Consider the following 26,138-nt stretch of genomic DNA (forward strand, 5'->3'; position numbering starts at 1 on the left):
CCATGTTACTGGCCGTACCTATTTTGTAAGTGTAGGTCGAAAATACCTTACTATCTGTGTTGGGGGTCCGCACGACCACCAGCAAGTTCTGTTAATCACTCCCAGGACTCAGCATATAGTTGTACTCCTGGCTCTGATTTATTTCAGTGAGAGAATACATGACCACATCAACAAAGGGAAAAGGGTGGAGCCTGGAGGAAACCAGGTGACAGTCACCAAGAGCCCTCTCCCAGTGGAGTCTCACAGGACACGCTTAATGCCCCCAGCAATGAATCATAGCGACACGTGTGAAATGTCCCCTAGGGAAGCACCTTAGAGACTCTGCCCAGAACTGGTACTGAGGGCTGATCACAGAGGCACCCTCTGCCCAGCACTGACCTAAATCTCACACTAAATCCCAGAAGAAAGCTTAAAGTCACCAACCATATTGTTTGCACAAACCACTTAAAGTGACTATTCTTAGCAGAGGATGGTGGGAACCTTCCCCAAATCCAAGTTTTCAGACACTAGGTAAGAGCTGACCTTGTGAGCAGACCTTTCTGCCTTTCTAAGAATCAGGCCTGCTCCACTGACCCTTCTTTGTACACTATCATAAGTACCTCTTTAATTAATCACACCCAGGTCATTAAAACTGGACTTGGTAATGGATACTCAGCAAATGCTCTTTTTTCCCACATCTTGTTTTAGGAAAGCACATAATGTCTGGTAACCTTTTTTATTTATAGAAGATCTTGTTGAGGATCCCCCCACCTCTGTAAATAACATAGGCAGACACCCTGGATAAACTTTTTGTCTCTCCCAATTATCATTTTTACCCTGTTGGTTTTTAAACTGTCTAGTTTTAATTTCTGATAAACTAGTTCAATTTAGGAAGTATAGCAGTAAGCTGTGATATTATGATGCATTTTAAAGTAGATTCTAGAAGCTTTATAGTACAGTTAAATACAGTTTGTGTCATCCAGAATAGTTTCTGGTCATGAAAGTATAGTAATATCCCAGTATTTTTAATCATCCTTGGAGAGGAGCAGCAATGACATAAGGCTTGAACCAACAGATACTCGGTGTGAGTCTAGGCTCTGACTGTTAGTAGTTGAGTGACTTTGCACCTATTTCTTAAACCAGCCTGACATAAGGTTACTGTGAAACTTAAGTGAGGGGCTGGATGTAGAGCTTTGAGTACAGTGCCGATCACATGCTGACTGTTAATGGTGGCTGCTCTTCTCATCCTGATCTTTCAGTGGAGAATAGCAATACCTACGCTAGGATTATTGGGAAAATGACAGGCACCATAGACAGTAGCCGTTATTGTTAATGTTTCTTTGATACAATGGCATTATATCCAATCTGCTTTATGAAAAGAGACTTGTATTTTTTCTTGCTTTTGTTGCGTATGTAGGAAATTTCAAGATTGTTGCGAAGGTGAAAGAAATTACTATGCTGTTTTACCAACTGGATAATTGTTATTCCCTTTTCAAACCACTTACTGTAGTTGATGTAGCTTCCAGTTCTATAAATTACTATCTGATTTGGCTGTTTGCTCACTTGCTGTGCTTCCATAGCAAACAAGATCCTTGAAGTAGATGTTGTAAACCATGAAAACCAGAGTAAGGTCTTTGTGGGGTTCAGGTTGCTGAGTTGAAAAGAAACTTCTGCCATCTATTAAATCCATCTGCTCTGCAAGATTAAGCCCAAATGGAATAGATCTTTGTATTCTGACACAGCATTGTGATATGTCACTTCAGAGGTATAGAAAGCTTCCTGAACCCTTTGATTCCTTGAGTTTCCTTTTCCTAAAGTAAGAAAGAGTATGTATAGCTACTTAGCTGTATTTAGTTTGAAGTCATATTGTCCAAGTCCTACCAGTATTATTAAAAAGTGATTTGTAAAATTATATTCATTCAAATTGTCGTTGAAACAGCAAGATATTTAACTTCTAACTTACTGTAAAGCAGGAAGGAATTTGTTTTACTTGTTACCTGAGAGAACCCAAGAGTCCGGTGATGCGAAGGCTTTGTCTGTTTTTTGTTGGCAAGATGGTTGGAGGAATTATTGTTACTTTTTATATAACCTTTGTTTTTTTGTAGGTTATTGAATTGCAAGTTTGATAGGACTTTTTTAAAAGTCAAGTTTATTGACATATCATTTACATATATAAAATCCACTCTTTTTAGAGTGCAGTTTTATGAGTTTTGACAAATGGATCACTTGTGTAACTGCCACCAGCATGAAACTGACGAGGAGTGAGGTGTGGATAAGGTATGACCCAGGGTAGTTCTTTCCCATTTAAAATTAAAAATGAATTTAACCATTTCTTGGGTAAAAATAAAAAAAAGATAGTTAAGCTTAGCTCATCTTTCTTGAAGTTAATCTCTTTCCTTTACAAAATTTTTGAAGTTCATAAGGCAAACATACTCAATTTCTGTTAAATAACTGGCTTACACCAAAATGAGGTTTAATTTTTCTAAAGGGTGGCATGGTAGATTTCATTTAAATAAATACATAACATAATATAATTTAAATTGCATATAAATAATATCTATAAATTCATAATAGGGTATAAATTTACAACCTCCTATTGTGACCTGAACATTTTTTGACAGGGTTGAATAGTAAAGCTACTAAAATCATAAACAAAGCAATATGACTAACAATAGCCCAAGACACAATTTTCAACATTTTAAAAAACATTTTCTTACTGAAACATGATCAAGCTCAAATATAGGCTTTGCAGTTCTAAATTTATTATATAAATGTGTGTTGGTTTCTTGATCTCTTATATAGGCTTAAATATGCATACACATGTTTATTTTTGAAACTAAAATAAAGAGTGAAATTTACCCCTTTAATGTGAAATCTGTGCTTGGTTTTAACTGCACGAATACTCTGTTCCAAATTGAACTGAAGAGATAAGCAAACATGAATTTCCTTTTCAGCTGAAATAAGGTGTATTTTCTTGCCCACTCATGTAAGAAATTGCAAATTGCAGCAAAAGTTTATTGCTTTCTTATAAATGTCAGGACATTCAGACTTCCACCTCATGTCTAGAGACACAGCAGTGAGTGTCATCTTAAGTGTACGTTAGACCCTGGCCTGCAAAGTTCTTCCTCTTCTCTCAAAGTGTTAAGTTCTCAGGCCGGACCGAAGATTCAGGAGTCCCTTGCCCAGGCATGTATTTGTATTCTGAGGATAGGAACATGCTGTTTGGTTTTGTTCTCTAGTTCTCTAGGGCAGTTTTCAGTAAGATTTGAGACTTATTTTTTAGTTTAAGCTTTCCTTCTACAGCTTAATTCTTTTCTTTTAAATCCAAGAATCCTGTCACTCGAAGGCAAAAAAGGTTTTCTCCAGAGCTTTGCAGAGACTGGTTCATGTGAAATGTCTGCTAAGTAGGCTAAGTTCTGCAGCCCTTCATGTTCAGAGCACCCAGCAACATCTGGATTACTCTTTTTCCCAAGTACTCTGACAGTTCTCTTCTCATTTCAGATACCTGCTGCAAACTCTTCCTGCTTGCTATACGAAATGATGGATGGCCCTTTTTAAACTAGCATTTCTATAAGAAGCACATGCCCACTGACCCATTCCAGATCTGTGGGTGTGTTTTTATTAAGTTACTGTTTTCCAAACAGTGACACTTTTAAGTCTACCATGGGTCAAATCACATATTTGTGATACACTGAAATGAAATTCGGTAAATGTCTATTAGTGTTGATAAAGAAAATTAAGTAAGAGTCAATGTACTCGTATTTCCTTTATGTGTACAAACAACTTTGTATAATTTTAGTTTCACAGACCTAGGTACAATATTACTTAAATGATAATGGCTGCTAAGATTTTTTCAAACTTATAAAGTAATTAAAAAATGAACAAACTTGCAATTTTTAATTCTTTGTCTTGGAAGTTTAGAGGAACCCATGTTCCTCAGCTGCTAACCAATTATTAGCTAAAGACACTGTGTATTTATTTTAATATTTTACCTCAATTTCTCCCTCTAAATTGAATTCAGTATTTCAAACAAATAAATGGTCTCCGTAACTTTTTATCTATGTGCAATGTAAATTGCAAAGATTCTCTATTGCTAGAATTTGAAGACTCATTTAATACTTTATCTACCATTTGCCAAATACTTTGGCGATTCTGAGCAATGTCATTATCTTAAATTGTGTTTAAAATTATCCCAGAAGAACTGTTTTTCTTGAGAGAAAAAGATGCTGCTTAAATACAAAGCATTATCATGTATATCCTTTTATTACACTTTAACAGCATGAAGAAATGTGCACTTAGAAAAAATTGGCTGACAGAGTATGTGAGTTTATGATAAATTAAAACAGTGAAAACTAACAGCACATATATACTACCACATATACATGATACTGCTTAGTTCACATTTTAGACACCCAGTTGAACCCTGTTCTAAGTGTGGATAAAAAAATATATACTGTTTGTTTATAATATTTAATTTCTGAAGCACCAGGGCAAAATAAGAACCAGTTCACCTGTCATTGTAGTACCAGTGCCTGTGGCAAACACCTGTGCAATTGCATAACATGCCAAGCAAATAAACCAGAAAACTCAAATCAGTGTTTCCTAAAGCTGTGCCCTCAGTGAGTTTCTGAGACAGCATTGCCTCCTTAGGTTCTGGTCTAGCAGATATGCCACTGTTTTCAAACTAAGACCATCATGCTATTTCCCATTTTGGACCAGAAGGGGAAAAAAACTCTTTATTGTGATGTATGATATAAGCAATGGCAATTTTTTTAAAAGCGAAACTAATATGATGAAAAAAGGGTGGCTGTCTTCCCTTTGATATGTTAGGACAGAGTCTTAAAGGATTTTCCTGACTTTCATTTCCATACAACTTGTGTTTTCTGCTGTGGCCTTAACGGATCCCTGAGTCCCTGGCTGGTGGTCATCCCGAGTCTGCTTCTCCATAATCTCTCCTGTCCTGAGAGTCTTTGGCCCCACGCACGAACTCCTCAGCCTGGAGAGGTCCTCCTCACGTGAGGCACAGATGGGCGACGAGGGGCCGCAGGTGCCGACTGCCAGAGGGAGACTCTGCCGGCCACGGGCCACCTCGCCAGCCCTCTGGGCACTCGGTGCCTGACATGCAGGCCTCCTCACCCTCCCCGTGGTGGCATGGCTGTAACAACATACTTGACCCCGAGTCTGCACTGTTGCTTAGACATTTCCACACGCCTTAGAAACATTCTGGAAGGCCAGTCTTTGTTTAATAAACTGAGCCATTTCTGTGATGTCATTTAGAGCTGCTTTTCATTTCATCTGCGAGAGTTTTGACACTAGTACCTCTCGGCGAAGAAAGCCACGAGTCGTGGCAGTGTTTGTACAAGAGCGGCGCCAGCTGTTGGTGGCTCCTCTGCAGATGCCAGCTCTTCAGCCGTAGAGATGAAGACCATGCATGAGGCCTCTGCTTGGGGTGGGGCCTTTGCCGCCGAAAAAGCTTACTTGATTTTCACTGTCAATTATTGGCCTTACAAATGCTACAGCCTGACACTTACTGGCAAAGCCTGTCGATTTAACAGAGAAGCTGTTTCTGTGGTTTATCACAGTGCCTCTGCAGCATCACGTGGAATATCGTCAGTATGTCAGCCTACCGTACTGTTTGAGAGTGGAACCTTTTCAGTTTCTCATCTGGCATTTTGTCCTGGACACTTACAGTTTCACATACTGGCATTATTAGATTCTTACCAACTGTGTGACTTCTTCTGGACATTAAATTCTGCTACTGAGTAATTTACTTTCTGAGCCTTTTTAACTGAATATGATATTTTTTTAAAAAGCTTCACTCTCTTTATCTTAAATAGCTGTTAGAATCTCCAAACAACCAGCAGCTTCAGTTGTCAGTGGTTAAGTGACTTTGTGGTTAGGTGCATGCACAGCTGCATTTGTAAAGTGCTCTCTGTGGATGATGATGGTAGAATAGGACAGCTTGGACTACCAGCCCGGTACAACCTAGTGATTGTTTCATCATCAGGATGGACTCGTGTGTGTCCTGTATTGCACTAGTGCAGTGAAATGGCCTCTGAAGTTTGTGATTCATTGTTGCTACCTTATCAGAATAGTCTGTAGGCTTGAGATCTTCCTCTCCTATCTTATACCTCTTCTTCAGAAGCCACTCTGCATAGGAGAATTCCCTTCAGTTTTCTTTGGCAGTAATAGAACCTGTTTGCTCCAGTTGGTGGTACAAGGTGGGGGTCAGGGCAGGTAACCCAGAAGAGGCTGTGTCGTCTGGCTGCCATCCCTGCAGTTTTAGAGCTCACCAGCTATCGACAGCTGCCCTGTTGTGCATAAAAAACTGTAAGTGGATCCAACCAAATGAGCATGATCTTACTGCCTGCGTCTGGATGAGGCTTAAAGCCCTGTAATAAAGTCACTGTGGGTGCTACCAGTCTCTGCTCATCGCTGTGAATGTGCATTGCCCTGTGCAAAGTTCAAATGGCATTTGTTCTTTCTTAATTACTCTTTTGGAGCCTCTAGCCACAGCTCAGGCACACCCTGGGATTCTCGAGAACCCTAGTTGAGAAACTCTGGTTTAGACAGTTAGCTGCAGCATCTAGAGCTTTCTGTATTTAAAAGTGTGAGGCAGAAGTAATGCCCCCCTAAAGATGTGCATATCCCAATCCTTAGAACTATGAATATGTATATTACATGGCAAAAAGGCCTTTGTGGGTGTGATTATGTTAAAGACTGAGATAGAGGTTATCCTGGAGGTCCTTTTTGGGCTTTGTGGACAATTAAATTAAAAAATGGTAAATGAGACGTGGTTAGAAGCATGGACTCTGGAGCCAGACTTCTGTGTGATAATGGACAAGTTACTTAAGTATGAATACCTATGTCACTGTGAAAATTCATTCAGCTGTGCTTAAGAGTCTGAACACTTAAATATGTATATTACCCTTCAGTATAAGGGTTTGTTTTTTAAAAAGGCAAGCCACTGAAAAACTGCTTGCAAGATGTACCCAACAAAAAGCTTTTATCAAAATATTATAGAACTCCAACAAGTGAATAAGAAAAAGATGAACATTTCAGTAGAAAAATGTGCAAAATAATTGGACAGACACTTCAGAAAAGAGGAAATCCAAATGCTCATTCTAAAATGAAGAGGTGCTCAGCCTCTTTAATCATTGAAGAAATGCACATTGAAGCTAGATCAACATTTCTCCACACCTAAACTGGCTAAAGAGAAATCTCTGAAATTACAAGTGTTAAGGAGGATGTAGAGCAGTTGGAATTGTGCTATGAGTAGAAATTGCCAAGTCCTTCACCACCGCTTTGTAAAACAGTTGCCATTCCACAGTAAACATGAAGGTAATGCACCATGGGATTCAGCATTTCCACTCTTGGAAATGTGTGCTTTTGTGCACCAGATTTGTGTACAAGAATGCTTCTAGCAGCATTGTTAACAATTTCCAAAAAACTTGAAGCAACTCAAATGCCTATGGACAGAAGAATGGATACATAAATGTGGTATATTTATTTATACAACCTACATACTATTGCCTAGTAGTATATAATCATAACAAATGCAAAGTTACAGCTCCTGGCAACAACTTGGATAAATCTAAAGTTCAAAAGCAGACAAAACATTACATAGGGATGCTTTTTGTAGTTATTTTAAAAACCACAATAGTGGGGAGGGATTAGGAAGAGCATTGGGTGGGGATAGAAGGGAGATCTTGGGATAATGTTTTAATTTTTGACCTAAGTGGTTTTGTGGATGCTTGCTTTCTGGTTTTATTTGCTTTTCTGTGTGTTAGATTTCACAATTAAAATTTTTAAAAAGAAATAGTACAGCAAGAGACCTTTTATCTTTTAAGAAAACTTTTAAGTATTGAAAATGTGTTAAAATGTGGCAAAATGTAAAAACACTGCTTTGAAGTGTTCCGTTTTGGTTTTCTACTTTGTATAATTCTGACGTTTAATTAGGCATTTTCTTTAATAAGTATCACCAGTAAGGACTCTTAGATTTCTCTCATAACTTCCATATCATAAAATTCACTCACTGTAAGTATACAATTCTATACAACACTTGGATTAATCAAAATCTATCAGTTTGACACAATTTGAGAATATTTCCGTCACCCCACAGAATTCCCTCAAGCCTGTTTGCAATTAAATTTAATATATTATGATGTAAGTAATGTGATTGACATGCTTCATGATTACGAGTAGGGTTGCCCATTGGTGCATAGAACCTTGAACAGTGTCAGTGAAAGTCCATCATGGATATTAGGTTTGATAGTTTGAGGTACTATGTCCATAGTAAATCTAACAACAGTTAGATTAACTGTTGTGTGAACATCTAGTCTCCATAGATGATTTGAGATACATGAACAAGCGGTACAGTTGATTTCTTCCTTCATGTCATTTTATTGGCCAGAAATGCTCCTGTGTGGTTCTGAGTGGTTCTCAATTTTAAAAAATTTAATTGATAATATGGAAAAGATTTCAAACATCAGGTTGCTCTTGTATGGCTTTCTCAGTAGGAATAATTCCTGAGAGAATAAATCATACAGAATAAGATGAAGAAAGGAGTAGGCAATTAGACCGTATCAGTTATCGATGAAACACATAAATAGTAAATTCTAAGTTATTTCCTCCATCATTAGTAACTACAGGATTTGTTGACTATGGCATCAAATTTTTCAGACTTTCAGATAATAAATTTAAAATTCTTTTTCTGTCTTTGTTCTACCACTTCCCATTGAGATATGAAGTATAATTTATATATATATATATGTGAAGTATATAATATATTATGTTATGCCTAATTGTGTGTAATTTGTTATTGGGCTTCCTGGAGTGAGTTGAATTTTTAACAAACTTGAGTTAATAATTTATGCTTTAGTGCTGAATATGAGGTATGGCAGTACAGATGTGTCTTGTGTCTAATTAAATATTTGTCTGAAAAAATGACCCCTCGTGTGAGAGGGTTTTGGAAACCAAAATAATGTCCAGCTAGTTGCTAAGTCAGTTAAGAGCAAGGCTGTATCTCCTCTGTGTTGTTAAAATATTTACTTTGAAATTATTGGTGGAGCTCATTTTTATTGCTGTTTCTCTGTTGCCAGGTACTTTATTACCGAGGTTGCCATCTGAACCAGGAATGACGTTACTCACTATCAGAATTGAGAAAATTGGTCTGAAAGACGCTGGGCAGTGCATTGATCCCTATATTACAGTTAGCGTCAAGGGTAAATAACTGTCTGCATTTTTTTCCTTTGGTGAATTTTATAATGTTGCTTTTCATTTGGGACATTGGGCGGGGCTGGCTCTTCTATATGTGACAACTCAGTTTAGTTCATTCTGCGATGAGGTAATATCCCTGGGAAGAGGTCTCATTCCTTCACCAAACATTTCTGGGAGATATACTAAAAATACTTGGCTGTTTATAACTGCCATTTGCTTTTGAGTTTTCCTTTGTATGTCTTTTTATTCTCAGAATTCTATCCAAGGTGCTGAGTAGACAAGCAGAGTCTTTAACAGCAGATAACATCCTTCCGGAAACAGCTTCCAAAAAAGGCCCCCCACTCCCAAGGCCAAGTGGGTCTTTGCAGAGCCCAGTGCTTTTCCCGTGCCCTTGCTTTAAGCCCCCTCCTTCCTGCCCTGGGAGGTGTGTGTGCAGCAGAGTCCTGCAGAAGTGGACGCGAGGCCTCCAGTGGATCGTCAGTGGGGACAGGAAAATAGGGCACATCCATAAACATCCATCCCCTGAATGCAGTCCTGTGGGACATTGAAAAAGTGATGTATTTCTTATCCTGAACTACAGTACCGTGGTTGTTAAGCATGATTATCCTTAGGCTTTGTTTCCTTCTACTATCCAGGGTAACAAACCATTTATTCCTTGGAAACTTTTCCAAAGTCTTTGGTTTAAGAAGGAAACACAGTGGTTGAATTGTTTTGTTGTTGCCAAGTATTTTATACAGCACTGTATTTGTGAAGCACTCAGTGGTCTCTTAAAAATAATTATTGGATGATTGAGGATGAACTTGTCATGCTATTATTCAGAAATAACTACACAGTTGATCCAATCCACAGTTAATCTGCAGCCTGAGGCAAATCAAAGAAAGAAACAGATACCGACTGAAATTAAATAGGGGGGATTTTTAATCAATCAGAGAAACAAATTCAGACCCATGGATTCATCAGTACCAAATAAAATAAAAAGGAATTCAGCCACAGAGAAGAATTTTAACCAGGAGACACCATGATCCACAGCATTAATATTGTAGTACTTTAATTTTTTAGCAATAACAATTTGTTATTGGTTATCAAATCTGTGCTCTACTGGAGAGTATTTATACCCAACATTATTTGATAGGCTATTTGCAAAACCACATATTTGATTTGGGAACATACAAAAAAAATGTGATGATAATGTGGTAGATATTATGTTACCTTTGCATGCCTGTTGAACTGAAACGTGTTTGTGTAAATATTTTTAAGAACTGAAATAGTCAAAATGTTCTAAACTGTTTTAAGTTTCCTAACATGGATCTGCTGAATGATACAGAAACACTAAGTAGTTATTATAAATGAGTCCATGTTGAATTTGGTGAAATGGGAAGATTCCTGGCTCCAGGAAATTAAAACCTTACACCACACATAGTGTATTATCTGGTTGTAAATCAAGTTTATGTTATAGCAAATACAACCAGAATTTAGGTAATATATATAAGAATTATTGTTTATGGAAAGGTTTCATAAGCACCTTTCATGTCCATTGTTTGGTCTTCCCACTTGAATACAACAGGGAAATCCTGATAACATCAGATTTAAAGGCCTTCCCATGCCATGCCCCCGATCAGCATTGGAAAGTAGGGGTAAGGGTCCCACTATGGAATATTATACACATTTCAAGTTTTTATTTGCACACAAAAATATAGTGGCATATTCCTTAGAGAAGACAAAAAGTTCTTTCACCTCTTAACTATAAAACTGCCTGGCAGGGTAACAGTCGCAGACGATTCTTATTTTCCAGAGAATGATCGGAAGGAAGCCTCCAAGCCCGTCCGGCCCTCCCCAGAAACCTGCTAGATCCGGGTGACACTGGTCGAGCCATCTAGAGCCTGCGTAGGATAGATTGATTTGCCTGGTCATTGACCTTTTTTAATGAGAAAATGTGTCCCACATCAGCAGACAGCTAATTACCTAATAATACATAAACCGTGGCCATCACAGGGACCAGAGGATGTGGGAATCACTGTGGCATGGAGAAAGCCAAGTAGGAATTTTTCAACCCTGAACCAGTCCCACTTCGCCACACTCCTTAAAAAGCCTCTTCTGTTGCTGAGCCAGGAGACGGATTGGAACTGGCCTCCTGCAGTAAAGCTCTTTCAGTTGCCAGAGCCGGTGTCCTGTGTTTTTTGGCTTAGGGTGTGCTTGGGGCAGTGGACCCTTGTTCGGTTACAACTGTGCAGGATCAAACTGTGTTGCCTTCCAGCTTCCTTTTGTACCCATTTTAGGGAAGGGCTTTCTCCTCCCATCCCTGTGGTCTCCCACCTTCTCTCTCCTCAGCTCCCTCCATGTACCTCTGGAAATCAGCATCTCTGCAGGCACCTGCTCACACCAAAGTGAGTGTCTGTTACCTGGGACTCTCCTCTTAGCTCTTGCCGAGATTCTCTAGGGAATACAACCTTCTGCTTTTTGTGAGCCTGTATATTTGACTTCTCCTAAGTAGACACCTTTTTCCCTTTCTAGATCTGAATGGCATAGATTTGACTCCTGTGCAAGATACTCCTGTGGCTTTGAGAAAAGAAGATACATATGTTCATTTTAATGTGGACATTGAGCTCCAGAAGCATATTGAAAAATTAACCAAAGGTTGGTTTGTAATTGTAAATAATTGGCTTATATCCAGAGTTCTCATCTTGTTAATGAGGTATTATATTATCTAGTTTTGTAATAAATAACAGTTATATGATATTCTTTAAGAGTAACATTTTATCATCTTCAACAGCAAAACAATGAAAGCTTCCCTCAAACTAAAGAGCTGGGGGAGGCCGGAGGGGCTCCCTCAGGCTCCCTGATTAAGTCTCTAAAAACTGAAAGAACAAGTGTTTGGGGTATTTTTTTTGCAGCCGAATTTATTGATTTATATGGGTAGAAAAGACACCGTAACTTGTAGTTAGTTAGCAGGAAGATGGGAGGGGACAAATGCAAATCTGTGAAAAGGTGAAATTCCATTTCCAAGTTAAACAGTTCCTCGGATAAACACCTCTCCAGTCCTCTGGCCCAGCGGGAGTGTCCGCAGGCTCTGGGAGGAAGACGCTAGCATCCCTTTCTCACCGGAGAGTTGGTTGCAGTTTTTAGATTTTCAAGCCCTGCAGGAAGCTGGCACAAGATAGAGAAGTGCCCTTTGAACGATGGCCACCTCCTCGGGAGTGCTTGGTATTTTCCCTCTCGGATCTGGTGCTGCTCTGCCCCTGCAGAGCCTCGTCATCCCGAGCTTGTGTGTGAGCAGAGGCTCCCAGAGGCCGAGCAGCAGCAGCAGGAATTGTTCGGCGTGAGGAGACAGGGCAGCCCCGACCTCCCCACTCTGGAACTGTCGGGTGGGACCCAGCAGTGTAGTTTAGAAGGCATTCCAGGTGATTCTGATACACACCAAGGTTTCAGGTCACTGTGTTAGAAGAACACATAGCACGTGCTTATGAAATAATGTTGAAGGCATGCCTGCTGCATAAAAACATTAATAAAAGAATATTTTCCATTGCTTTGAGAAATGCTTCTGATAAGGTGGAGGAGTATTTCATGGGCTGACTTTCCTATTTTTTTGAGCTGTGTTTTCGATGACTTGACTTACAAGGTGCTAATAGTAGAACTATATTCAGAATTTGACTCGCTTCATTTTGTCCACTTTGAATTTATTTTGTACAGTTACTGTGGTTTTAATGGATATGAATGCTAATGAACATACTGTCTTCATGTTCACAAGCATTTCAGTTACTCTTTGGAGGCTTTTCTCACTTCATGTTTTGTTTTCTTTTTACTTTGAAGTATAAAGCACATTATGCAGACCAGGGATGCAGAAAATATATAATCTATTGGTGCAGATGAATAATAAAAATTTTTTTTAGTTCCTTAAAATGATGTTATCATATTTGGACTTTATATTGTTTTCAAATGAGACTTTATTTTCACATTTATTCAGACTTCATACATAGACATGGCAAGGAGATGGGTTCCATAGCCGAAGAGACTAAGAAATGTAATCTAGCTTAAAAGCCTGTGAGGTTTTTTTAATAGAGTGAAACAACTCTGTTAGTGCTGTGGAAGGGAAAAGAGAAGCCACCTTTATGAGGGTATGGTGGGGTCATACACTTGGGGTGCAAAGTCACCAGTAGCCTAGCAATGTTATCCTTTTGTGTGTGTGTGTTTTGGGAGTAGTTGGCTAAATGTGACCCTCTTTCCCTCACCCACATCCCATTGTCTCTTGGGAATTTGGTTTTCTTCCTTCTCTTGACATGCAGGGTATTCCATTTGGACCCAAGTGCAAGGGCTGCATATACATTTCTGAATATTGTTAAACCTCTAGTCACTTGTGAGTTTTGTTATCAGTGAAAGCATTAGATGTATGTTGTCTTTAAAAGCTGAGCAAGGTCCAGCACTGCTCTGATTAAGGGGTATTAATAAGTAGCCAGTTAAGACTGAGACCCCAACTTCTTTCCATCTGTTTCCATGCCTTTAGAACAAACTACTTGGCTACATTGATGACACAACTTACTGTTCTAGTTTTTTTCTTTGGGGAGGTGGGGAGAGCTTATCTGTTGGGCTTTAGAGGAGAAAACTATCTAAACTTTTCATTATTACTTGTTCATCAGGAAGGTGGTAGGGGTCAGGGGTGGAATAGGCTTGCCTTCTTTAGACTTTCTCCTCCATAGTGGTATCTTTACACAAACATATATAATCATGGGGGTTGGGGGAGACAGATGCTTTGAACACTGGAAAAGGTGTTAGGAAAAAGGTTAACATTTAAAAGCTTGAACCAGCATATGATTTATATTGTTTGAACTCCAAAACACTCAAAAATTCAGTTGCGGGGTTTTTGTTGCAGGGGAGGAAAAATGATTTAAGCTTGATTTTTTTTTTTTTGGATGAATGCTTTACATGCCTTTTCTACCTATTGAGTTTCTATGGATAATATTAATACTTAACAGGTATCCTCTGTGTTCTTTTTTTGGTATTTGGTATTTTATATTTTATATTAAGTAATTTTATATTCAGTGTATTTTATATTTTTCAGTAATTTATTATTCTACCTGTATATGAACTTGAATACATTCTTGAGTCAGTCTAGCTCAAGAAGTTTTGCTCTACTTTGTAGAAATGGATGATATGGACAATGTTACTCCATTCACAGGTGTTTTGGGTGACAACCACAGTCTTAATCATCAGAGAGATTGTTTGACAAAGGTGACTTCATAAAATTAAACCAGTTGTTTGTTTATGTGGTCTGGTGATCAAAGAAAATGTGTTGACACACTGGAAATGGGCTATCTGTGGCTTATGTGGTTTGCTTTAATTCCTTAGGTGCAGCTATCTTCTTTGAATTCAAACACTACAAGCCCAAAAAAAGGTTTACCAGCACCAAGTGTTTTGCTTTCATGGAGATGGATGAAATTAAACCAGGGCCAATTGTAATAGAATTGTAAGTGATGCACGTACAAAATTAGTACTAATTTCATGGTGACTAGCATTTCTTAATGTGTGACATTGGAATAGATAAATTATCAAAATATTTTAAACAATGTTTTATCCAACTGTGGTTACAGATACAAGAAACCCACTGACTTTAAAAGAAAGAAATTGCAGTTACTGACCAAGAAACCACTTTATCTTCATCTACATCAAACTTTGCACAAGGAATGATCGTGACGTGAATAACCTGGAACTTCTGTGAATTTTATCACTCAGCAGAAACCATCATAGCTGTGTGGCTTATTCACCCTTCAGCGGGCAGGAAGCAAGCTGTGCCCTTGCCGGTAGGCCAGAGTGAGTCCACTGCAAAGCCCTACCACGGAATCCAGTCTAGCACATCACTGACATAGAAGACGACTCCTTTGGATACAGGCTTATTGTAGATTCTGAAACATGTTTGTACTTTTCTATTAATTGTGCAATTAATATTCTCTTTTCTAATTTACCACTACTCCTGCCCTGCTTCCTGGAACAGCACCGGTGTGGGTAGGATGTGCTCATCTTCAAAATTAATACAGCAATAAGAATGTGTTGGAGTTTACACATCTGTTCACTTCGGCTCCAGTGTGCTCTTTTTGTTTGTTTTTGAGTTAATGTCAAACTTTGGGCTGATGTGGGTAGGATGGTATGAAACTGCTTTGAGAGGAATTGGACTAATTATGCTGCCCAAGTTCTGGAGATTGTTAGGCTGCTCCTCAGAGATGGCCTAAGTTCACCCTGACTGCAGAGTTTTCCTGCTTAGAAACAGTGTGCCTTGGCCAGGTCAGTATCCTATATGGGAGTGTTCCCAGACTGTAGCTGTGATTTTTCCAGATGACCAGATGGTTTTTCTGAAAGTGAGCATATTCTTAGTCATGTTGATTAGCTGTTCTTCTACATCACATTGTTCTTCTGTCTGATAGTGATTCTAGGATTAATGAGGGAACCATCTCAGAATCAGATTTTTAGATGGGTTTATAATGTCTTCTAAATCATATAATCTGAAAATAATTTGAGTCAGATCTGAACAGGATACTGCAGGAATAACTGCTGTTTTTGACAACTGATTGTGAAACCTTAAAACCTGCATACCTCTTCTTACAGTGATGAGTATGCAAAATCTGGAGATACTCTATTTTTTTTATATATATATAGGTAGATAGGAGTGTGCCATTTATTTCTTATTTAGATATACTGACATCCATATGGAAATATGCAGGTCATTAGCTTATTATAATTTGACTATTTACATTACTTTTGACTTAACGGGGCATAAAACCTTTCATAGTACACACAAGGTGGATATTTGATACACAGAACATTAAGATTCAGGGTGGGCTTTCTGTGGGTTAGATATAGAGCTCACATATTTAATGTTCACTTTTAAGTGACCAATGCTAGCATAAGGGGAATGCAGTACCAGTACTTGGCCTATATTTAAGCTAGTATAATAACCCTAGTCAAATTCAATGTTTACTTTTTAAAACAAGTAACCACAATCAAGTTGTTCTAGCCCTGGAACATGAAGACAGCTAGTCTTTCAGTTGTCTGTTAGGTCAATTCTGTTTATGATGGATGTTAAAAACAGTATGAGCCTGAAAGAATTCTCAACCAAATTTAGTCTTGTCTCTCATGTTGATTAGATTAATTCCAAAAATGATTCAAGCCACACTAGCTTGAGGGGATGAAGAATTTGCCTTAATAAATTACTTTGTTGTTCATGCAAATCCTAGACTGTAAGCTCCTCAAGGGGCAAGAACCACATGTTCTCCTTGTCATGTAAATTTTCTAAGGTGCTTAGCAGCACTCTGTACCCTGTGGAGTACTCAGTACCTTTTGTTTGATGTTGCTGACAAAACCTCAAAAATAATCCCTTAAAAAACCTACTATTAAAATGTAGCAAACCTGATACATTGTTCTTTTTTTCAGACCGTAACACATACATTTCAAAGTGATGATTGATATGAAGATGCATCAGCTGTTATTCACATAAGTATGGTTTATATGAACTACACAAGCCCTTAATCAGTATTAAAAAGCTTACATGGAACACTGTGTGATTAGCTTAGCTTTAATTCAGACCTGAATGAAACGACAAAACAAGCGATTGTCCTGAAGGAGACACAGAATAGTCCACATCCCACAGTTTAGATTTACTTTCTAATGAAAGAAATCAGCCATTGACCAATAACCACTGCTACAGTAGAAATGCTTTTAGGCTGAAACATTGCTGCTTAATAAAATGGTTTTAGCAACTAAGCCCAGAAACAAAATTAGCTGGAGATGACTTCTGAATAGAGGTCACTTTAGAGACAGCCCCCTTTCTGTACTTGGCAGCCTGCCTGGGCTCCGCTGCAGAAGTGGCACCATCAGGGCTCAGAGAGTCAGCAGTATGGCAGGTTCCGAACTGCTCCCCTCAGGGACTTTGTAATTTCTCTAGTTTACTGATTTTTCAATAATATGATACACAATAAAAATCAAAAGAACTTTAGAGGGCAAAAAAAAAGACTAGCATTTGGTTTTAAAATAGATTTACCTTTACCACTTGATTATCTTCCTACCTGGTATGATCTATATTTAAATACTATTGAAACTTAGAAATTTTATTCATTTTGTCATTCTTTTGTGAGATTGATATATTCAGGATGTTATATTTGTGACTTATAACCTGTGCTATTCACTATGGAATTTTCCTTATAGATCTCTTCTTGGTATTAAATGGGAGAACAGAGATGAATTCTCTTCTCCTAAAGAACTCCTTAGACATTCCTTATGAATTTTGAGTTTTCTTCTTTCAAAGGTCCTTATCTTTCTGAAGTGATATATTTTCTTAGTTTAATGTAAAGAAAAATTGCTTCATTTTATATTTTTATATATTAAATGTAACTAACAAATAATGATCTAGGTTTCAATAGGATTACATCATAGACCTTAAGAGAATGGGAGAGTATAGTCTTAACAGTGAACAAGAATGTCATCAGGCTTTTATAATTTTGATTTATTCTAATCTTAAACTACTTAAAATGTGCTATGAAGTTACTACTTCATAAGTGTCTAGAGTGAGTTCTCAAGAAACATTGTTTACAAGACATGGTATAGTAATGGGTATAAAAAGACTTATTTAGGGTATTAATTCCAGCTTCTTAGATTGGTGCTTATATTTTAAAAATCAGCAAATGTTCAAATACGAATTTTGAAGTAGTATCAAGCAAAAAGAACAGTTCAGCCCCTGGTTGCTGAACTAAGGCATGTTACAAGCCTCACAATCCAAATAATTCTCAACAGTATTATACTCTTCTGATCTTTTCTGCCATATTCTTTGAAAATTAGTGGCTAGGTATGAGGGTAACAGACTGTACATTTTTAAAAAGAAATTGCCTTTTCTGGTCACAGTACATCTTCAATTTTCTGTTACGTACCCTTTAATGCAGGAATGGTAAAACAACAGAACATCAGGTCAAACAACTCTTGCTATTAATACAAACTCATACTCAAGAAACTATTCTCCACGAGGCAATGAGAGTCCCAAGCAAGCATGCGAATGCTGTACAAACGGGCCCACTGACTTTCGCAGGAAAAGGAAGACATCAGTTGTGGCATTCCCAGGTGACTAGGGTTGAACCTCTCAAGCAGTGAGCAAAACGCCATGTGCTGCCAAGTCACCATTTTCAGTTCTGGAAGCATGAGATTACGTGTTTCCGAAACGGCACATCTTAGGAGAAAAATCCAATGAATCGACGGACACTTGGAAAATATTAATAACCAAAGTTTTATGATCTGTTACTACAAAGAACTTCAGCAAGAGGGGAGATAGTTTAGTGATATTTTAGTAAACATTTTTAGCATAAGTCTTTATGATCAATTATTTTTAAAAAACCACACAAGCTCATAAACACTCTTGCTCTGTATTCAACTTGTATATTAAAAATAGAATGGAAATACATGTTCTTATAGCATTTCCACAGGAAATGTTTGTATTTTTCATGACATTCTAAATCATTTAGTAGTTACATATGCTACATTAACTAAAACACAGGTATTTATTTATTTATTGCACATTTCAAAGTTGTAAGGAGGCTCTAGCTTACAAGGTGATTTTTATTTGGGAGAGAAAATGGTATTTTTTAATTGGCTCAAAAAATGCACACTGCCAGAGCAGCTATTTCTAAAAACAAACCTCTTAAAATAAACTTTTGGATGTTGAAGCCAATGAAATCCGTTACTGTAATGAACAGTGCAGTCTCCTTCGTCTCAGACTAACGTCAGAGTCACAGTTACGGGCTCTGCTTGAAAGCCGGTGAGCAGTCCTGGCTGCTGCCGCGAGCAGCAGCTGGGGGCTCATCTCTAGAGCCAGAAGGCAGTACGTCTTTTGCAACAGGTGAAGGTGGATGATCCTGGGGGCCATGGGTTGGAGGTGGTCCTCGGGTACCAGGAATAAAGTACTCTCTTGGGCCGTGAGAGCCTAGAGGTCTAAAAGGTGTGTGTCCTGGTAAAAATTCTCGAGGGTCATGGGGCAGGTCCCGTTTCCCAGGTGGAATGCCCGGTGCATATTCTCTTAAGCCTAGTGGTGGGCGCAAACCAGGACCTGGAAAAATAAAAAGTCAGGTAAATATGTATGAACATACCTAAACTTCGATGACTCCAGGTAATGTGAATAGTTTCTCAAAGCGCTAGAAGTGGGGTGGTGGCACCCCCACCCTATAGGAGAGGAAAACGGAGGCTCAGCAAGTTTAGGTTGCATGTTGATGGCCAGCAGCCATGAAGCAGCACAGGCAAGATTTAAACATGTTCTACCTCGCTTGTGTGTTTTTTCCTACACGATTCTGCCATTTTTATCTCACAACAGCTTGGTTTGTACTTGGAAGTACCATGTATCATACCAAGATGATACATTATGAAATAGAGGCTTCACTGCAAAAGAAATTTTGATAAAGGAAACTGAATCAAACATACATGCAGTAGCTCAGCAGGGACCTAACATAGGCCCCTGCAGGGAAAGGCCTTCCTGCTGCACCTACTTAGACTGAGCAACATTCATGAGGTAGCTATTCAGTTCTGCCTAGTTCTTAACGCTTCCCATTTACTCCCAAGATGAGAAGTCAGTCTTCCTCTCGTAGTCTGCGACACATTGCTTATGCTTCCATTGTGGTGATTATAAGCTTGATGTCGTATAATGGAGGTATTCTTGGAGTCAGGAGAGTGAGGTCTTTTCCATCACAGAGCCTAGCAAACAGCCACCCATGTTCAATAAACAACTGCAGAAGCAGTACCTCTGGCTTTCTGTGAACAGCTCCTTTGTCCTTGTCTACAAGAGATACTACCTACTGCCCATTTTAGGATAGGGACATTATGAAGCAGCCATGTAGCCTACGAAACCTGAGGAAGAGTTACAGCAGACCCAGCCTGCTTTACCCTTTCACTGCAAAGCTCTCTGATAGCAACTGTTAAAATTTTACAAGGAACAGAGAGAGAAGATGAATATGCTTTACAAGTCATTACTACTGTTCTATCATACCGAACGGTGGAGGAAGTGGCCGAGGCCCGAAAGGCCCGCAGAGTTGAGGAGGTGGTCCGTATCGGATGGACGGTGGTAGTGGTAGAGACCCTCCCATGGGGGAGCTCATGAGGGGCACCCCTGGGAAAGGAGGGGGCCCTTTTGCTGCCATATTAGCCTGCAGAGCAGAAACAAAAGTTTTAAAATACTTCAGTATGACAGACAAAAGCACCAACACCAGTAAAAGCTGAAACCCAGTAAAGCAGACGTCCGGCACCTGCCCAAGGAGCAGAACCAGCACAAACTCCACGCCTCCCACTCACCACTGTGGTACTACTGCTGGCCTGGGCGAGTGGGAAGGAACCCAAGAGGACTGACTGTAAAGGATCTTAACAGAGGTGAGTCCCAACTATAAAAAAAATCGTTAACATCATACTCCACTTCTAGGGCCACCCTTCCCTCCCCGTGTGTTTCCCATCACCACAACAGGACACTACTTCCAGGCTAAGCATGGAGGGATAAAAGGGAATGAAAAACCCACTCTCCATACATGTAATAATAGTTACTATTCAGAGTGCCTGCCTTTCATATATTATCACTAATTCCCAGGTCTCTTAAGTCTCTAAGTGTGATCATCTTGTTTTAAATATGAGGGAACAGAGACACAGAGAGTATAAGATAATTTGCTGAAAGTCATGAAGCACGTAAGAGGCCGAGCTGGAATTCAGGCCATGCCTCCTTCCACTTCTGCCTCCCTGATCTAAAAACGGAGTCTACTCTCTTTGAAGTCTTCACTTTAAAGGGGTCTCAGATCTTATCCAAGTTGCCCATGGATAAAAACATCTAAGATATGTGTATTCCTGTACTGCTGCACTGAAACTTAGAAGCATTTCTCAGCAGAAATAATGGCATATATACAAATTAGGCAGGCACAGCAATAATATTTACCTTCATTCACCAGTAATACTATACTTTATATTATGAGATACTAACTAATCCTATGGGAATCTGGGTTGGAAATTCTAAATAATTAAAAATATACATATTTTGACTTCAACTCTGAGGTATGATCAGAGGACTTAGCAGCTAAAACAGCTATACAAGTTACAAGACAATCCACTTACATGGATATAATTGAAGGCCATTGCTGGGAATTAGGACATCAAGTAACTACAGATTTTCACTGTTGGGTAAACATTCTTGTTATCAATCTGTAATTTCAGATTATTCAAAATAAGGTTTGCCTAGTATACATTTGGAGATATTCTTACCCAGCACAACCCCAAACAAATATATAATAATGACTGTGTAACATAATGAATTTACTTTGCCTTGAACACTTCAAACTGAAGCACACAATACAAAGCTGGAGTGATGACTTTTCACATTCTTCAGTTAATTACATCAAATGTTCTAAACAGGTTAATCATCTAACCAAAACAAGAAAGAGGAAAAACCAAGCAACCAACAAGTCAGATTTTAGCAACCCAGCAACACTTCCAAGTCAGAGACAATGGTGAGATGAACACTGCCAAGCAGTGTAAGGCAAAGCAGTTAGTGACACGCTCGCCATATCCTTTCCAGAAGTGCACCACGTAAAGCCCATTTCAGTCCCCAAATCTAAGTACTTACTGCCACTGGATGCTCAGCCACAGATGGATTGCTGGGAGCTGCAGGCCCTTCAGGCTCTTGGGAAACAGTTTGCTTTTTAAAAAATAAATGGTAGTATAGATAGAACAGAGCACAAGAGCAGAAGATGGATGAGGCAGAGAGGGTGTTGGACAAAGACTTAAATGTGCCTGCAATACTTCACGACAACTAAAAATGAGTGCAGAACGTACCTTGCCATCATCCACCACCTTAGCGGGGGAAGAGCTTCTCGAGCTGCTGTTCCCTGCAGGAGCTGCACCCGATCCTGGATCTGCTGAAGGCCAGGGAACAGATTCAGGCTTATCCTGAATTACATACTCCCTGAGGAAGAATAAGCAATCTTCTACCCACTTCCTCCATGACTAGACTCTGACTACACTCAGTCCCTTTCCCAGATGCCTCAGCTGACCACCGAGGATGGGGCAGTGGCCCATCCACTGACCCTTGAGAAACAAAGAACAGAGCACTTGCATAGGTTTTTCAGAAGAAATAAACCAACTGTGGAAGGTCAGAGTTCAATTTTACCTAGAAAGCAACATTAAAAAGGGGTCTACCAATACAGATGAGGGGAGACTACAACTTATACACAGACTTAAATAGTTAAAATGATTATCCTGGATTGAAAGAACAGCACTAAAGCCTACACACACATTAACAGCACTGGTCAGGCACTTCAAGCAATAGGCTTTATACAATTATATATGCTGATTTTTTTTCAGTCTAAATATTCCCTTTAACAACTTCCATAGTTTATCAAGTATTATAGACATATTTATGAGTAGAAATAGACTTATAGCATTTTATATTACAGCAATAAGAAATGAATGTATGCTGAATAAATTATACTCTTAAGGCTACCTTTATTATGAGAGGAAGTCCACAGAAATTTAAAGATAAAGCTCTACTCCAGTTAAAAATTAAAAAGTAAAAATAATAATAAATAACTTTAATTTATATATTTACTTAAAAATGTATCTTGTATCTTTATTTTACTTGTATTTGTTCATAATCAACAGTAAATGCTTTCTCATCTAAACCAGATCTTTCAGTAGATCTCAGGCAAATTAAGAAATTTTCTTCTCCGTATTAGACATCCGAAATGTTGTGTGGATCAGAATTCTCAAATAAAAGGGAAAACAACACTTGAAATAGTTTAGTGCAAGGTAACATGGGAACACTCACCAAATTCACTTCTTGGCATCTCTCTCCGATGGAGCGTAGCAGACGGAGGTCTCGCAGGAGGGTCTGCTGGCAGCGGGGGGGAGCATTCGCCAGCACTCACAGGAGACGGGCCGAAGGAGCCGTTCTGGCTCAGAGGACCTGAAGACAACAGTGAACTGCTACCACTTTAAGGCAACCTTTCTTTTCTTTACTAAGTTCTTGGAATTACTTCTAGGTCATCATAACTGTTACAGACAGAAATAAAAGGTAATGCATACACATTTTGCATAAAAAAGTAGACTGTAGCCCTTTGAAAGTTCTCCCTACCTCTCCATGGAGGGTTTTGGGTGTTGGGTCTTCCTGGTCTTGGTTTTACAATCACTGGTTCTTCTTGCAGCATTGCCATCTTTTGGGTTATTTCCAATAATCTTGAAGAGAGAGAGAGAATGGACTTAAACATGAAATAGAAAATAAACTCCTTATTAGATAACACACAGCAGAGCCGTAAAACACTCTAAAATGCACTGAAAAAACAGGTGTCAAAAATCACATACTTGTGTCTCAAGTTGGCAGCTTCTCTTTTCTCTTCAGCTATAGCTCTTTCTGCAGCACGAGCCTTGAGCTGTAAGAAAAAAAATACCCAGATTCAGTTGTGGTAGACTGTGCACAAAATAAAGGAAAGAAAAAAAAAATCTTACCCAGTTATCATGAGCTTTCTTCTCATGAGTAGCAATCTGAAAAAGAGAGCACATCAAAAAAGACTTATTATTGTAGCCTTACAATGGTCTGTATTAGAACCAAAACATTCTGCACCCGTAAGGCAGTATAATCACCTGGCTTTTAAATGAGCGCTCTGTCTTCTGTAATTCATCCTCCATTTCTTCAATTCTCCGCCTAAGAATTACATTTGCTCTATCAATTAAAGCCCAACTGAATAAAATTATAAACAAACTTCACCCTTTACTCTGTTAACTCTAAATATTCTCTTTAATAACTGTACCCTTAGCAGCCTTCACACATCACATAAAAACATATTTCACATGGTTTATAGTAATAAAGTTGACACATTATATCAAGTTGTATCTTGAATTGACACATTATGATTTCCTTAACTGTTCTTCAATATGTTCTCAATTATTCTGCTATGAAGACTGTTTTCCATAAAGCTTTTTCTTCTTTCTCCAAAACAGCCACTCAGAAGTGATGCCATGAACCAAGTTCCCTTACAGTCCTGTCACTATTGGGTTTGAAGAAATTTCTGTTAACATTTTTTTTCTTTGTTTACTTAAAGATTATTTTTTCTCATGTGAATTAAGTGTATTTATGCCCTTTGACCATTTAGTTAGGCTTCTCTGCTATGTTGTTCTACGCAATGTAAAAGCGGTTTTGTTAACAAGAGCCAACGGCAGGCAGTTCCGGCAGCCGCTGACGCCCTCTTCGGGAGGCGCGCTCACCTGTAGGTCTGCACCTCCTCCGCAGCCAAGACCACCTTCTCATCCGCCGCTGACAGCCGCTGCTCTCTTTCTTGCCGCTCATACTCTTCTTGACTCAGCTTCCTAAGATAAAACCGGCGGTCAAAGGAAAGTGTTTCTCCTTCTTCCCAGTAGTCTGTCTGAATGTCTCTATTCAAACGTACCTTCCCATCCACTCAAAAGTGCACAGACATACAAAGTTGTAGGAAGAAACTGAAACCTGCCATTTAGGGATAAAAACTGATGTCTGGCCTGTTGGCAAATCACCTGCATTTGCTAACTTCTCCTCAAAAATTCTCTACTCCTTAGTAAATAAAACAAATACATGTTAAAAACACTGTGTGCCCCATGTACAAGCTTCTTATGCTGAAGATGATGAAAGCTCATTTTATTTCAATGTAGAAAACTAGGGCTGATCAACCTAACACAATTAAGCTTAGGTTAAAGTAGGGGAATAATTAACTTCGTTATGTCTACTATGGGAAGACCTGTAATCCCTTCACTTATTTCTATCACGGAAGGACTGTTTCTCGACCCAAGACTGGTACCATGCTAAAGACAGTCAACCAAAGGAGAAGAGCTTTTTAAAACAAGTCTTCTAACTGTGAATTAACCACAGAACATTTCCACACTTCAGATATGGAACTCCTATACACATTTCAATGGAACTGTGATAAAGGAAAAGAAAAACCTTAGAACTGTAATGTCTATTGAATAAACAAAGAATCTGAACTGTCCCATTATCAGGGTATCAGCTACTAAAAACTGGTTTTAACCTAATACCTTCAGGCTTAAGATGTCTGTCTAGCATAATATAGAGTGCAACATTTAATGGTTTAAAAATGCTGTTTTGCTATTACCCTTGTACTTCTTTGCCCATAGCTCTGATTCAAAAGATACTTAACTTGAATTTTCTATGAATCAAAAGCAAAATGAGAAGAGCTATAGAAAAAAGGTTAAGAACACCAAAGAGAAAAAGGCCTCTTTTATAACTGCCCATTCAACACCTCAGCAAGTATTTTATGAGTGGCTGTAATATACTGGTAACCGAGTACAATGCTAAGATAAAAACTGTGGGCAAAGTACTATCCCTGCCCTAACAGAGTTCACAGTTTAAAGTATAAAAGATGCAGGTCATAACAGATCAATCCCTAACTCTGGCTTAGGAAGAGATGCAAGAAAACTGAGTCTTAAAGAAAGATCAGAGAGAAGTTTGCTTCCAATAATGAGTGAACCAGTCTGAGAACAATTAGAATGCTGGATGTAAAGAATGCACTTGAAGGCATCAAAGAGCCAGTACATTAGCTGACAAGTTAATATATGAAGCCGAGGTCCAGTAGTAAAAGTAATCTCAGAATTACAAGTCCCCCTGGCACCTGAAACCACTTTTCCCCTATGTTCATGCAAAATTACTAAAAATATTCAACCAATGCAAAAAGAATTGAAGAATGAAACAAAAAGGAGAGAAAAATGAACACAGAGAGCAGGCCATCAAATAGAAAGCAAATACCAATAGGTAGATTTAAACCTAAACATGTATTTAGGAGTTATAAGAAAAAAAATGAGTACTCTCCAGTCTCTGCGGCTACCTACCTGTTTGTTTACCACGCCAGAAAAAAATTTTAACATAAACATTTAAGTAGGCAGGAGACTGACAGGTGGAAATAATGTAAAAG

At 38.7% G+C, this 26,138-nt stretch overlaps 2 protein-coding genes across 10 annotated transcripts in view; one reads left to right on the plus strand and one right to left on the minus strand.

Moving 5' to 3' along the window:
• AIDA (axin interactor, dorsalization associated) overlaps positions 1-16,594 on the plus strand; it is a 35,763-nt gene extending 19,169 nt beyond the window's left edge. The window contains exons 7-10 of the mRNA XM_017666064.3: positions 9,081-9,203; positions 11,710-11,832; positions 14,539-14,656; positions 14,781-16,594. Coding sequence (XP_017521553.1) covers positions 9,081-9,203; positions 11,710-11,832; positions 14,539-14,656; positions 14,781-14,877 — 461 coding nt within the window. The 3' untranslated portion in view covers positions 14,878-16,594. The remainder of the gene's footprint in view (positions 1-9,080; positions 9,204-11,709; positions 11,833-14,538; positions 14,657-14,780) is intronic.
• Positions 16,595-18,072: 1,478 nt separating this feature from the next.
• MIA3 (MIA SH3 domain ER export factor 3) overlaps positions 18,073-26,138 on the minus strand; it is a 45,513-nt gene continuing 37,447 nt past the window's right edge. For 4 of the 9 annotated variants that reach the window (XM_073221495.1, XM_073221500.1, XM_073221499.1 and 1 more), the window contains 10 exons: positions 24,445-24,546; positions 23,824-23,884; positions 23,689-23,724; positions 23,545-23,612; positions 23,318-23,418; positions 23,012-23,149; positions 22,021-22,103; positions 21,812-21,883; positions 20,201-20,357; positions 18,073-19,270 (listed from right to left, as the gene is read on the minus strand). In XM_073221495.1, the coding sequence (XP_073077596.1) occupies positions 18,960-19,270; positions 20,201-20,357; positions 21,812-21,883; positions 22,021-22,103; positions 23,012-23,149; positions 23,318-23,418; positions 23,545-23,612; positions 23,689-23,724; positions 23,824-23,884; positions 24,445-24,546 (1,129 nt within the window). In that variant the 3' untranslated portion in view covers positions 18,073-18,959. Of the gene's footprint in view, positions 19,271-20,200; positions 20,358-21,303; positions 21,391-21,811; positions 21,884-22,020; positions 22,104-23,011; positions 23,150-23,317; positions 23,419-23,544; positions 23,613-23,688; positions 23,725-23,823; positions 23,885-24,444; positions 24,547-26,138 lie in introns of those variants that run through there. The other 5 variants (XM_073221497.1, XM_017666060.3, XM_073221496.1 and 2 more) reach the window with 4 other exon arrangements.

The sequence above is a fragment of the Manis javanica genome, chromosome 14 (assembly GCF_040802235.1).
Source record: "Manis javanica isolate MJ-LG chromosome 14, MJ_LKY, whole genome shotgun sequence".
NCBI classification, from domain to species: Eukaryota; Metazoa; Chordata; class Mammalia; order Pholidota; family Manidae; genus Manis; species Manis javanica.